Source organism: Furipterus horrens, unplaced genomic scaffold (genome assembly GCF_987537825.1).
Source record: "Furipterus horrens unplaced genomic scaffold, mFurHor1.1.pri manual_scaffold_3, whole genome shotgun sequence".
NCBI lineage: Eukaryota > Metazoa > Chordata > Mammalia > Chiroptera > Furipteridae > Furipterus > Furipterus horrens.
In genome coordinates, this window is record NW_028327173.1 from 48,754,868 (window position 1) to 48,769,423 (window position 14,556).

Consider the following 14,556-nt stretch of genomic DNA (forward strand, 5'->3'; position numbering starts at 1 on the left):
GTGTTGTTGTTGTTTTTTTCCTCTTATGACAAAGGGCATTTTTTTTTTTAAATAAGTTTAGAACCTGACAATTTCAAAGGCACTCACTTATTTTAATTCACACAGTAGGCCTATGAGAACAGCTGTGATGGACATTTGGAATAATGGTCATTTTCTTGGTTCTTGCCAGTACACAAAGGTGTCTTCTAGGGAAAGGCTGAATGTGCACCCAAAAACTCTCAGGAATATGGTATTTACCTGGCACATTGACCGTGACTTAAGATCCAGTCTTGGGCCTTGCGCATCCAGAGATGTACCTAGGACAGGACCTGCTTAATCAAGCTCTCAGAAGCTAAAATATAATAAAAAGCTGGACGCTTGTGATTAATTTATTCTGAAAAATACAGCTGTTGGGCAAACCAGAAGACTTGAGTCAGCAGAAAGGAATATTCTTTCTCAGTATGCTAATTATTTCAGAATCCAAATTAAAATCTGAAGGACAATTTATTCACTTAAAGTGAAAAACATAAATTTTAAGTGAACCCGATGTGCTGGTCAGCTCAGCCTCTCCTACGGGATAAAGTACATAGGAAACCAAATTATTAGGTGATTGAATCTGAGAAAGGTATATATGACAATTTTAAGGCGTGTCTCTCATGAGCTTGAGGCAATCCCACACCCCATGGAAGGATGAGCCTCGCCAAGAAAACTGTAATGCTTAAATCTGGTGAGCTAAGCCTTTCTCTTTTCGCAGTAGGCATGGACGGGCACTGCTAATGTTGACCTTGGCAGCTGTCCATTCTCATTGCTTCTGATTCCCATGGTCCTCATCCAGACAGGGTTACAATGCAAATAATTAGTTTTCTGCTTACTTTCTGGGATTGCTCCCAAATGATCTCAACTGGAATTTTTGTAGTTCCAAAAACTGGTTAGGCACACATATATAAACAGTGCCTTAATTTCTTAGCACAGACAGCTAATCCAATTCGCCAAGTATGGATTTTACTAGTTTAGCTCTTGAAAGTTTTGTTTTTGACTTCATGAGCAGCACTGCATTTTCTGTTTAAAAAGTTATACAGTGGCGGGGCGGGGAGCTATCTCAAAAATTTAGAAATGAGGATTCAGAGGAGCTGAGTACCTTCCCCTGGGTCACATAGCTAGTGATTGGTAGAACTAGAACTCAAACCCAGGTCTTCTGAGTTCAGATCCTATTTCTGTCCCATTGGATGTAATTGAGTTTTCTACTATTAGGAGGTTTCACTTTGAAGCAAGAAAGGAAAATCAATGTGTTTCTAAGAATTAGTTTTAAAAAATATAAAGTGCCATTTTTCTCTAAATCGTGGGGTAGGCAGAAGCATAAAGCATACAATAGAGAAAATGAGAAGGTGTAAATAGAGAAGCCACTCAGATGTAGCCGCCTGCTATAGGGGGCCATGAGTCCAAGCACAGAGCATCCAGCGACCTTGTCTGAGCAGATATACTAAGTGGATGTGATTTTTTGCAGAATCTGAGTGTATCAGAGGCAAGAGGAAAAATCCTCCACTATCAGGTGACTTTGCTGGAGGTGGCAGGAGAGAAAGTCACACTACAGAACATCACAGAACATACCTCCTGGACCTGGGTCATTCCCAGAACTAAGAACTGGGCTGTGGCCGTCTCTGCAGCTAACTCAAAAGGCAGTTCCCTGCCTACTCGTGTTAACATAACAGACCTGTGTGGGGCAGGTAAGTACCAACTTATCTTTAATAGTGCCCATGGAAACTGTCTTATCTCTTGTCTTCCACAGGCTCAGCTCAGGGCCTGGCATAAATAGCACTTGAATTTAGATCTTAGAGTCAACAGCATTTAGAGGCTATCTTTTCACTCAGACTATGAGTGGCCTTGGACAAAGGAATTAACACCTTTAAGCTTCACCTTCCCCCTCCTTAAAGCAGAGATTACATTATCTACTTTGCAGGTCACTGTAAGATTAAATATAGAAACTAATACATAGCAGGTGCTTAATAAATGTTAGTTAAGGAAGTATTAGTTACATTAAATTGAACACTAATATCTGGCTAATTATTCCAGTAGCAAGAATAATATGTGCTGTGAAATTCTAGAAGAAAACATTTTACACCTATAGTCAAAACATTTTAAAACCAATAGTATTAAAATGATATTCTGGCTGTAATGAAACCACAGTATATTTTTTTCTATACGATAGCTCTTTATTCCACAAATTTAAATATGTATCCAATTACCTAAATTGAAAACCTCTCAACTAGCTACAAAGATTTTATGTTTGCTTTCTCTGAAAACTAACTTCTTTGGAGAAAAGCCTATAATAAGTAAAAAAAAAAAAAAAAAAAAAAAAAGGATACTAATGCTATTTTTCAAGATTTATGCTATAAAAAGACATAACTTTTTATTCGACGACTTCCGGCCAAGATGGAGGCTTAGACGGACACGCTAGGTCTCCCTCAACAACTATAGAGGAATACAACTACTTCAAAACAAAGGATAACTAGAAATTCCAGAAAATAAAACTACACGGAAGCCCAACATATGAAGTTATAAACCAGCGGTGCCATTTGGGCAGGTAAGAGTTAAAGAAGGCAAAGCTGTTTGCGGAGCGGCGGGCAGGACGGCGAAAAATCCAGGAGGCAATCAAGCCCCTGGCGTGCGCGACTCCAATCAAGCCCCTGGCCTGCGCGATTCCGGGCGCTGGGGAGAGCAGCCGCAGCATCGCCTTGAACAGTGAGGCCCAGGGGGGCGGGAGGACGGATCCCGGTCTCCTAGCTGAATAACTGTGTGAATCCATCTTGGACCCCCGCCCCCAAAGAAAGCACCACAGGGCTGCGAAATAGGTCGCGGACAGGCAGGCGCCGGCCAGTCGCTGATTTGTGACGCCAAACGGCGCCCGCTGGTCGCTGGGTCATTACGAGTAAACAGGCACCGCCCCCGACAGCCAGCCCAGGAAAACAAAACGCATCTGTCAAAATGTGGCAGACAAATATAGAGATCCCGGTGGTGCAGCTCACCAGGCAACAGATAGAGAACCTGACAGATGAACGGATAAGAAACCTGTCAGAGGCTCAGTTCTGGGCCATTGTTATCAGGGGGCTTACAGAATTCACAAAAGAGCAGGAAAAAGATATGAAAGAAGCGAAAAACTTTCATAACGAAAGGAACAAAACCACATACGAGACAGATGGTGAGGAATCCAGAGTTCATTTCAACAAACTGGAATATGGAGAAGGAACAAGCAGTCAACCAATGCAGCGAGAGGAAATAGGAAGCAACAAAGAGAGGATCAGAAACCTCTGGGACAGCTATAAAAGGCCCAACATAAGAATCATTGGTTTGCCAGAGAATGAGGAAGATGAACTAGAACTTGAAAAATTGAGTGAAAATATAATAAAGGAGAACTTCCCAGACCTGGGGAAGGGAATAGACATGCAGGTCCAGGAAGCAAGGAGAGTTCCCAAGAGACTGGACCCAGGGAGAACCACTCCAAGACACATTATAATCAAAATGTCAAAAATTAAGGATAAAGAGAGAATCTTAAAAGCAGCAAGAGAGAAGAAAAGAATTATGTACAAAGGGGTCCCAATTAGACTATCAGCTGATTTCTCAAGGGAAACACTACAGGCAAGAAGGGACGGGCAAGAAATATTCAAAGTAATGAAAATCCAAAACCTACAACCACGAATACTCTATCCAGCGAAATTGTCATTCAGAATAGAAGGACAGAGAAAGTGTTTCCAGGACAAAATAAAACTGAAAGAGTTCATTAGATCCAAACCACTGTTATATGAGATGTTAAAGGGACTGGTTTAAAAAACAGAAGCTAGGGAGATGAAACAAAGGCAAACTAAACAGGCAACGAGAGTGGAAGAGGAACTGTGGGTACGGGAAGCATAGTGGGGGGAGGTCAACAGGGAGGGGGAGTGGGGAGAGGGAGGGAGATGATATAGGAATTGGGGATCATGGTAGGAGGGAATGGAATAGACGGAGAGAGATTGGGAGGAACTGTATGCACAACTAATGGACATAATCTAAAAGGGGGGGACAACTGGAGGGAGGGGGGCCACCGGGTGGAGGGGAGCAGAGGGAAGGGAAATTGGCACAAATGTAATATTTTAATCAATAAAACACATTAAATCTGAAAAAAAAGACATAACTTTTCCCAAAAATGCCTAATAGAATAAAACTCTAATTAGATCCTTCCTTAAAATTCAATGTAACAATTTTACCTATGTGTGAGTCTAGCAATCATCATTTTGAAAAAGCTTCTACTAGACATGATTATTTTATATACACTGTTAAATCTTGGTTATATATCATTTCAATTGCATATCTATAAACATGGAGATAATAGAGTAATAAAAATAACTAGAAGAAAATACAAGTAAATACTGATATAACCTTGGGTTGGTATATGATTTCGGAATTGCTCTCAGGAATGAGGGTTGCTCTTACCAGAGGCTTGACTATGGTGATTTATTTATTCTCATAAATTAAAGAAGTCAGAGGTAGACTGCCTAGGGCTGGCGTAACAGCTTTGTGACATCATCAGGGCTCCAGGCTCCTTCCTTCTGTTCCTTCTGCCAAGCTGGCTTTTATCCTCAAGATGGAAATGGTTCAGGATGGCTGCCAGAACTCTAGCTATTTTCATCTAGGCAGCAGAACAGAAGGGAGAGAGAAAGGCCTACCCCCTCACCCTTGAGGAGCTTCACCCCAGGTCACACAACACACTTTGCCGTCATTGACTCTAATTGATCACACCCAGCTGCAAAGAAGGCTCTTTAGCAAGGCAGCAGTGTTGCCTCCCTAAAGAAGATGAAGAGATGGTATCTGGTAGGCAACTGGTAATCTCTGCTCCTGTGGTATAGCTACCTAAGACAGAAACCTGAAGGAAAAATTGGTTCACTATGAAGGCGAAAGCTTAAACTTACTGCATAGTAAAATAAACAACTTTTAAAAACACCAAAATAAAACTTTAAAAATATAAGTAGCAATATTTTTTCAGAGAGTAACATAACAAAACCATGTTCCCACTTTCAGATCTAACAAATGTTAATGCTATGACAGATTTTTTTCATTATTTTTTAAAATTAAAAAATTTATATTTTTGAATTATAGTTTACATTCAGTATTATTTTGTATTAGTTTCAGGTGTATAAGTAGAAATTTAAGAAAAGTATATATTTTTCGGCAAAAAAAGGATTATCTTTTTTAAATAAATAAGAAATCAGGGTGTATAAACAGGTAACTCAAATAATAGATATAAAAAGAACAATAAGATTTGAAAATATGTTCAGCCTAATTAGCAATTAATGAGATGAAAATTTTGAAAAAGCATGAGAAGCAAAATCAGCCTGAGAAAGAGTAAGCAGAATCAGTATAATCCACACTGGTGAAAGTATGGGGAAAAGTGTTCTTTCCCTGCTAGTGGGTGTGTAAACTGGTCCAATTTTCTAAAGAATAATTTGGCCATATGTAACAAGTTTTAAATATAAACATATCTTTTGATATGTTTATCAAAAGAAATTTTACCATTAGGACTATATCCTCAGCAAATAATAAGTGCAAATAAAAAGGTGTTTTTTGAAAAATATATAGTAAAACAATACAGACAGCCTAAATGTGAAATAATAGAAGATGAACTGGTTTAATATATCCTGACTCTCACCAGCATTAATTCCACATTGGCACTAAGGTGATATTAGCTATGTTTGTATTGCCATGGAAAGATGCACATAATGAGTAAAAATGCAGGCTTTCAACAGTGTATATGGGATGGTGCCATTTAAAATATCTATTTACATGGTATACATTTTTTGTGTATTAAAAACAATTTAGTGGAATATATATGGAAATGTTAATAGAGGTCATCATTGTGTCATAGGATTACAGGTAATTTTCCTTCCCTTTTGCTTTTCATATTTTTAAAATTCTTCTTCAGTGGGTAAGTGCTACATATGTAAGTTTTAAGGTGAGTTCTGTGGGGAAAATTGAACTCATATCGCTGTTTAGTATCCTGCTGTTGTTAAAATGCAACATGTCAAAACACCTTACTTCTTCAAACCTCACTGCAGGTGAGTCTTGGAGATATAAGCCTCATGAATTTTCTGGACCCATTCCAGACTTTTTATTTAGATTTGATAACAACTTCTTGAAATGACACATTCATTATTTTAGACTTGGCCTCTACTTTATTCATTCAGTAGTCCTTTACCGAGCATATACTATTTAAGTCAACTGGAATCCAGCAATAGATTAAAAAATACTGTTGAAGTCCTTCAGTTATATTTAGTCAGGTGGAATGGCAGGCATATAAATAAGTATATCATAGTACAGTATAATAAGTGTAAGGTTAGAGGTATGCACAGGTAGCTCTAGGAACAGAGAAAAGCCAAAGTATGGGCTTGGAGAGGAGGCAACATGTGAACAGGGTGTGGAAAGACAGTTGGTAATTAACCAGGTGAGGGAGAACAGATGTGCAGGCATGAGGGTTGGTTTGTTTTTAAGTGGGATCTGAGTGAGGAGGAGTTGAAGATAAAGGGGAGAGAGGGGATAAATGATGGAAGAAAGTCCCCAGGAGAGCTGAAAGATGATGAATCCAGTGACAAAAAGAGTTAAAGGAACACCTCTTTCTCTAAGAATGGACAGGTGTTAGGTAAGGACGAGGCTCATTAAGGAGGAGCATGTAGAGGAGGGAAGGTAGGACACTGAAACAGTTCTGTACAACCGAGCTGTCACTAAGAGGGTCCTGGTCCTGGAAACCTTGGATTCTCAAGAACCTTTTGCATCTCCTAAGATCACACATGACCCATCCAATACAAGCCGTTGTGCATCTCTGGGTTACCTATGGAGGATGAATTGGCAAATCACATAATCCCATCCTTGGTGGCTCTTGTCTCACACATATTCTGAATGATCTGTAGAAATATTGTGCCATAACTTTGTGTCTCCCTCTTTTTCAGTATATGTTCACACTACTCACATAGATAGCTTTCCTTTTAGGGAGAGAAAAATAATGCCGCAACAGGCAGAATTATGTTCATTTTGAGAAACGTAAGGACTACTTTATTGTAAAAGGCAACTGACACAGCATTGCATATCAAAAAGCACAAGAATGATTTTGTTCACTTGATGAAAATTGAATGTGTGCCAAACTCACAGCCAACAAGTAAAACATATTTTACATTTCTGACCAGTCTCTCAGCTCAAGAATTCTTGAAACTAGGAGAAGAATCAGAAGCCAGGAGAGTCATAACCAGGCCTACACAGGTGTCAGACACTCAGGCCCCGGGAGATGAAGTATCTTAGATCATACACTCAATTAGTCGCAGAGCTGGACAGACAAACCAGGCCACCTGTCTCTAAGGTAGGCACTTTTCAGGATATCTTATGAACTTCATACCTTTATTCAGAAGCTCTCAGTGAAAATGGAGATGGGAAGTTGAATGATTGAGGCAAAAGGGACAGTTTTGAAATGTCACATAGAGAAGGTGAGTAGTGATCAGAGATCTGAGGGAGAGAACAAGCTCTGACAGACATCATGGGGGAGGAAATCCAGGCTGGTTCCTGGCAAGGTGGAAAGTCCAATTGGTGAAATAAAGAACTCAGCTGATGAGTTAGGAGAAAGGACGTATCAGAAGATTAAATGAGTGAGTAGAAGATTGAATAAGAAACTCTTCCAAAAGGCATCAAAAACGGCAAAGAGGTTGAAAAAAGAAAGAAAACTTTGAACACTGAAAGAATTGAAAGAAAAATAATAATGACCACCTCAAAGGAGTCACAATGAGAGAGAAAAAAGTAAATGAAAAGGATGAAATGCTTGAAAATATTTATCAGAATCTTACAGAATGTCAGTAGTAGTGTGTGTGTGAGGGGCAGGGGATATATAGAAACTGTGAACCTTCTGCTCATTTTGCTATAAACTTAAAACTTCTCTAAATAATAATCTATACTTTTAAAGGTCTCGGCAAAATGTAGTGCAAAATGATCTACGAATATAAAGATGGAGCAATATCAGAAAAATATAACAATGTAATTCATCACAATACTGAGGGAGAACAAAAGGGTTATGGTCTTAACAGGTGTATAAAAATAATTAGAAATAGTTTTTAGTAAGTGATATATTATTTTTAAAACCTATATAGAAACTATGAATGGAAGAAAACTTTTTAGTTTTTAAGACTTTCTACCAGCAACATGCAACAAATATCATTTTATTGTAATAAAGATATATGGGTACATTCTCTTTAAAATTAGCAACAAGATTTTAAAAAAGGAAATAATTTAAAGAGTGGAAGAAAGATTTTTAAGTATTTATATGGAAAATTCAACAAAGGTAAAAGACAAATTACTAGATCTAATTAAAGAATTTAGCAGGTTTGCCAGACATAAGAATAACACACAAATTAATAATAGAAAGAGCAGAAAATAAGCCCTGACCAGCATGGCTCCATGGTTGAGTGTCATCCCACAAAGCAAAAGGTCGCTGATTCAATTCCTGGTCAGGACGCATGCCTGGATTGCCCCGTCTGGAGCGTGAGAGAGGCAACCAATTGATGTATCTCTCTCACATCAATATTTCTCTCCCTCTCTATCTCCCTTTCTTCCTCTCTCTCTAAAAAATAAGTAAATAAATAAAAATTTTAAAGTAGAAAATAAGATGCCATTTATATAACAAACTAAAAGTCTAAAGTGTCTAGGAATTAATCTAACAAAAATGCATGAAAACTTTAAGGAGGAATTTTAAAACTGCATTAAAAGATATGAAAGAAGAGCTGAATAATTTCAATGAAACAGTATATTTATGAATGGAACAATTTAACATTGTAACAACATCAATTTCCCCTGAATTAAACTATATATTTAACTAAAATCCAGTTTTAAAAAACAGCTAGAATTTTAGGGAACTCTGATAAACTGATTCTAAAAGCTGCATGGAAGAATCAAGTTAAACGAAGAACCAAGATCATTTTGAAAATAGAAGAGCAAAATGAGAAGAGGGTTTACCAACCAAATAGGCATTACAAAGCCTAGTAATATAAACCATGTGTTCTGCTGAAGAAGCTGACCAGATGCAGACTCAATAATATATAGAACTTGGTGTATGTTAGGAATGGAATCCCATCTAAAAAAATTGACTCACTGTATGGAAAAAAAAATAATAAAATTTATTCCCTTAAAAAAAACCTTTCAGTTAGCTATGGATAAAAAAACTTGAATGTGAAAGGTAAAACCAAAAGTCAATAGAAGAAAATGTGGCTGAGTATCTTTGTGACCCGAGGATGGAAAGATTTCATAAACAAGAGTCAAAATGCTCAAACCGTAAGTATATCTACCTATGCCAAGTAAGTATTTATGTGCGACAAACACACCGTAAAGTTATCAGAGAGTTGAAAGACTGGAGCAAGGCGTTTTTAGCATTGAAAACTGATGTGTGATTAAGATCTAGAATATAAAAGCTATTTCTGCAAATCATAGAGAAGACAGGAAACTCAGAAAAAAATGAGCAAAGTGCATGAGCAGGCAGGCTGTTCTTATAAGGGGGAAAAGTCAGGTGTTAAGTAATACATGAAGAGAAGATCAGTCTCATAAGAAATCAGAAAATGGAAACAAAACCACAATTAAATACCATTTCACATGTATCAGATCAACAAAAATTAGAAAGTCAGAAAACACCAAGTGTTGGGGGGAAATGAGATCTCTCAAAGCTTTTCCTATTGGAGTGCAACTGGTCCTCTATTTAGACATCAGCCTGGCCATGTTCAGTGAGACGTGTGAATTTCCGCTGTCATTGCGCAACTCTGTGCATGTACACCCAGAGACACTCTTACACGGGTACACACAAGGACACGTTTGTCTCTATGTCGATGTAAGAAGATCCAAGCCTGTAGAAAATTTTTATAAGAGTTTGAGTGAAAATGATGACATATGCTGGCCATGAAGATCTCAGATGCTCTGGAGGAGAACAGTTTTGCAGGTTCTTTTATGCATTTGGAATTAAAAATGGGACATAAGGAAGATTACATGAAAGTGGGAGAAAACAAAGTAGGGGTTGGACTAGAAGATTATGTGCTTTCTTAAGGGTGGTTATGCCTGCAAAGGGTATTACTTCTGGCATCTCAAAGGTGTGTTAACCTAGATGCACAAGAACAATGGACAGGGTTGGCTTAAAACTTTTCCCTAAGAAGTGAGAGGCCTGGGGGGTGACTACCCTCCATGACCTTCCCAGTTAGGAACTTATGATATATTACAGCACCCTCTTTGTCTACATTAGTAAAGATTTGGAGGGAAACTCCTACTTGTCACTTGGAGACTGGACAAAGAAGGCGTTGAGGCAGCAGTCTAAAGGAAGGAGCAGGATGGATATATCCCAGAAACATAAAGTTGAGTGAAAAAAAAAGTCAGAAAAAGCATTAGATCTACTCTCAATACAGTTTGTGAAATAACTCACAAGCACAAAACAACACTAATTTTCAAGGATACATATATGTCTAAATAAACAGATAAGGTGGATTAGAAGGATGCATGTTACATTCACTAGAGCCAGTACCATTGGAAATGGAAAGTGAAATGGAAGATGAAGGGAAAGAAATTCTACAAATAACACTACAGAGGATCCTTGTCTAAGTTGATGATGCCAGTTTTCCAAGAACTGAAAAGTAGGATGAACTTAAACCTGTCAAACTTGAATACCTTAAAAAGAAATTGGTTCTTCCTAAAGCGTTGCTAAGATTTACTGTGTTTTATATCTTCATCTACAGTGATTTTTGTTTTAACCCCTCCTTGTTTTTCCCCATAAAGAGTTGTTGGCTCCTGGCCAGGTCTCTGCAAACTCAGAGGGTGAGAGCATTATGGTGACGTGGGAGCCTCCCAGGAACGCTGCCTGTACTGTCCGAGAGTACGTGATGGAATGGAGGGAGCAGCTTCTGGGGGGAGACATGATGACCCCTCTAAACTGGCTACGGACTCCCCAATACAACATGTCTGCTTTGATTTCAGGTACTTAATTGTTCACCTTCCTTTGGGAGGTTACTAAACTAATATTGTTTGAGAAAATTGCAGGTAGGAACCTAAAACCCTGCCTTCAATTACAAGTGACTACATGAGAAAGAGGGACAGTGATGACCTAAGGTCAGGACAGCACCTCAGCATGTGCCACTGCAGCCTTAGAAGACCAACTGGTTGGCTAAAAGCTCTAGTATTTATGGAAAACTCACAACTCTGACACAGTGCCACTACATGATAACTGAACACTTAAACCAGATGAGCATGGCTGAGAGCTAAGTAGCAACCAGTCAGTGGGATGGACGCCTTACTTTTGGGAGTTTATTTAAGTCTCAGAAAAATCATGTGCAGCAAGAGTTATCATTCCCATTATATAGGTAAGGATACTAGAAAGTCTTTCATTTCCAATCAAGTGACTGGAAGTATATTAAAATTATTGGACAGAACTTAGGCAGTGTAATTTTTAAGTGTTAAGTTCACAAAGGTGCTGGTTCTGCAGCCAGACTATCTAAACTTGAGTCCTGGCTCTGTCACTTACTAGTTGGCATAATCTAGGGCAAATTAGTTAACTTCTCTGTGCCTCAGTTTCCTTATCTGTAAAATGGGTTTTTTGTATTATTGTGAGGACTAATTGGATTAATATAGAGAAAATGTTTTGAACAGTGCCTAACACATTTTAAGTGCTTAATGATTTAGCTATCATCATCATTATTGTTATATGTAATAGAGCTAAAATTGTAATAGGTGTTCAAGCTCTAAATCATAATACTTTCATTACATATGACAATCATTGCACTTGTCCAGAAGGATACACACACCCTGCTTAAGGAAGCAAGATTTACACAGGTGGAATAAACAGAGCACACCAGATGATAATACACGAGATGGTCCTTCTTTAACTGTGTGACTCCTTCAGAGTCTCACTGCTCAGATTTGTAGTGGATTGTGTTCAATTTTGATCACTACACTTAAAGAGAGTGCTGCCGGAACATGAGCAAGTCACTGGGAAACTTTTAATGTGAAAACCGAGACTTGTAGCTGGGGGTTGAGTGGTCTGATGGCTGTTGCTGGCTTTGACGTGTACATGAAAGAGAATAAGTGTCCCTCATTGTTTTGGAGGGTAAAACGGAGGCCTCTGTGTGGAAATTATAAGGCAGATGCCAGCTCTATGTTGAGAAAGAACTCTCCTTACCTGTCATGGTCTCTGATAGGAGGACAATTGCTAGTCCCTGGAGTTGTTGCAGTGGAACCGTTTTTCCTTTAGGGCTGTTGGGCCCATCAAATCAGATGAAATGGTGCGTAGTAAAGGCATTTAGTGAACTCGAAACTGCTACAAAATTGTGAATGCTTACTGTAAACTGTATTAGGATTTACCCCTGTGAGATAGTTTGAATCATATAGTCACTATAGTTCCCTCCTTTTATAAATATATACAAATACCATAAAATAGATGAAGAAAGAGAATGTTTTTCATTTTCAGGAAACTAAAATGTTATTAAGCATTTTAGAAATATTTATTTGAATAAGATCAATATAACAGTTGGAGAAATAAGGTAATTAAAGGTGTTCTCCTACTTGAAAACACTTGGTTAGCTATTAGTTTATGTTGCCGTTACATTATGGAAATAAACTCCTAAAAAATTAAGTAATTCACACTTATCATGAATTCAAGACGGCCCTCTCCAGTCAGTAATGGTTCATCACCATCGCAACCTCAGCTGCTGAGTGGAGCAGAGTGGATTGTTTGGAGAGGACCAGAATGCAGTCCAGCTCCACAGTTGTAGGTTGAGGAGACCTAGGCTGGAGGTCATCAGTCCTGTTCTGTCTGGATAAAAATGGTTCAGGCCATACAGAGCCACTCTTTTGACAAGTATGTAGACAATGCCATGTCTAGAAAACCTCCCCTCATACCTAGGCTATTTGGGTCCCCCTTCTGCACACTCCCTTGTACTTCCTCTAGGATTACAGTACTCTGCATTACTGGTCATTTAGTGTTTGCCTTCTCTTATACGTAATAGGTGAAATTAGCTATCTGCAGAAAATCCACCTATTAGCTGTAAACATGAAGACAGAGCCTTTGTCCGAGGTTGCCAGGTATATATGTATGCATGATGGTATGAGAAAATGAGCCTGTCATTCAGGCCAGAATGAAGAAAGAAATGAAAAATTTTACAGTGTGGGCTGCAGCCTCTGGGCAGCAGGGCTAAGGCACATTTGAAGTGGGGAGCAGAGATGATTAAGGGTGTTTATATAAGAATTAGCCAGTAAAACAGGAGTCCTCAAGGTCAGAACCAGGGAACAAGCTTGCTAGGGCTCTATGCTTTATGGAAAGGGAAATGTCACCTGAGTTGCTGTGCCACATTTTATCCCGTCCTCCGCTATGGTAGGCTATTCACAAGAAGAAGCCCATAGCTGCTGATGCAGCCATTCCAAAGGCTTCTACCCTGAGCTCACATTTTGCATAGCAAAGTGCAACAGAAGCATTTGCCTAATGAGCTCACCTGGAACTTCCAAGCCTCTGCAGGGCACAGTGGTTGATTGGCACCTTCCACCACTAGTAGCAGAACAGCCAGGCACTCACCCCTTGCAAATGAAGTGTGAGTCCTATTCCATGTTGCCCTTGGGGCTTCAGGTCTGGATGCCACCCATGAAGATCCTTGGATTACTGGACTAAGCTGACTACCATTTTTTTTCTCCATTTCACTTAGTTCATGAATACAAATGGGAACTCACCTGTGGAGTTAGGTTTTTCTCTTCATGGCCACTCTGACAGAGCTCGCTGTGTGTGAGCTTTCTATCCTGATTATTTGCTGGAATATTTAAGGGACAATAGGTTTTTATATAAAACACACTTTTTAGTAAATTATTCTGTGATGTAAAATTCTTCTCCCCCCAAAAGGAAATATTAACTCCTAATTAATTGTGAATGGTAGGGAACCATATCTGCCTACAGCAGGACATTAAACAAGGGGAGTCCTTGTTTTGACCACATGATATTGCAGTTACCTGCTAGGGATTCACCTCTTTTTCCTTTAAATTTTCATGGAGAATTTAAAGATGTGTCATGGGCAGTATCTCTGAAAAGGGCTTTTCTTTATAGCAAGTAGAAATTATGGAAATAAGGAGTTTGGGCAGAAAAGAACAACTTGACAATAAACTTAATGGCTGATAGGACATTGGCACTTTAAAAACTAGGAAGGTACATTGGCTGGGTGGTTCAGCTGGTTGGGGCATTGTCCCATGCATCAAAAAGGGGCAAGTTCTTTTTTTTTTTTTGTGCATTTAAAATATATATATTATTGTTTATATTATTACAGTTGTCCCAATTTTCTCCCCTTTACCCATCTCAGCTCAGCCTGCCCCCGACTTCCATAGTCAATCCCCATACCACTATCCATGTCCATGGGTCATTCATATATGTTCTTTCACTAGCCCCTTCACCTTTCTGCAAATAGACTCCCTCTTCCCCTCTGAAAGCTGTCAGTCTATTCCATGATTCTATGCCTCTGGTTCTATTTTGCTCCTTAGGTTATTTTGTTCATTACATTCCCCTTATAAGTGAGA

The 14,556-nt window shown here is 38.8% G+C and overlaps 1 protein-coding gene across 1 annotated transcript in view; it reads left to right on the plus strand.

Moving 5' to 3' along the window:
• The window catches only part of IL12RB2 (interleukin 12 receptor subunit beta 2), a 71,616-nt gene that overhangs the window by 35,997 nt on the left and 21,063 nt on the right, over positions 1 to 14,556 (plus strand). The window contains exons 8-9 of the mRNA XM_090269587.1: positions 1,484 to 1,703; positions 10,789 to 10,986. Coding sequence (XP_090125713.1) covers positions 1,484 to 1,703; positions 10,789 to 10,986 — 418 coding nt within the window. The remainder of the gene's footprint in view (positions 1 to 1,483; positions 1,704 to 10,788; positions 10,987 to 14,556) is intronic.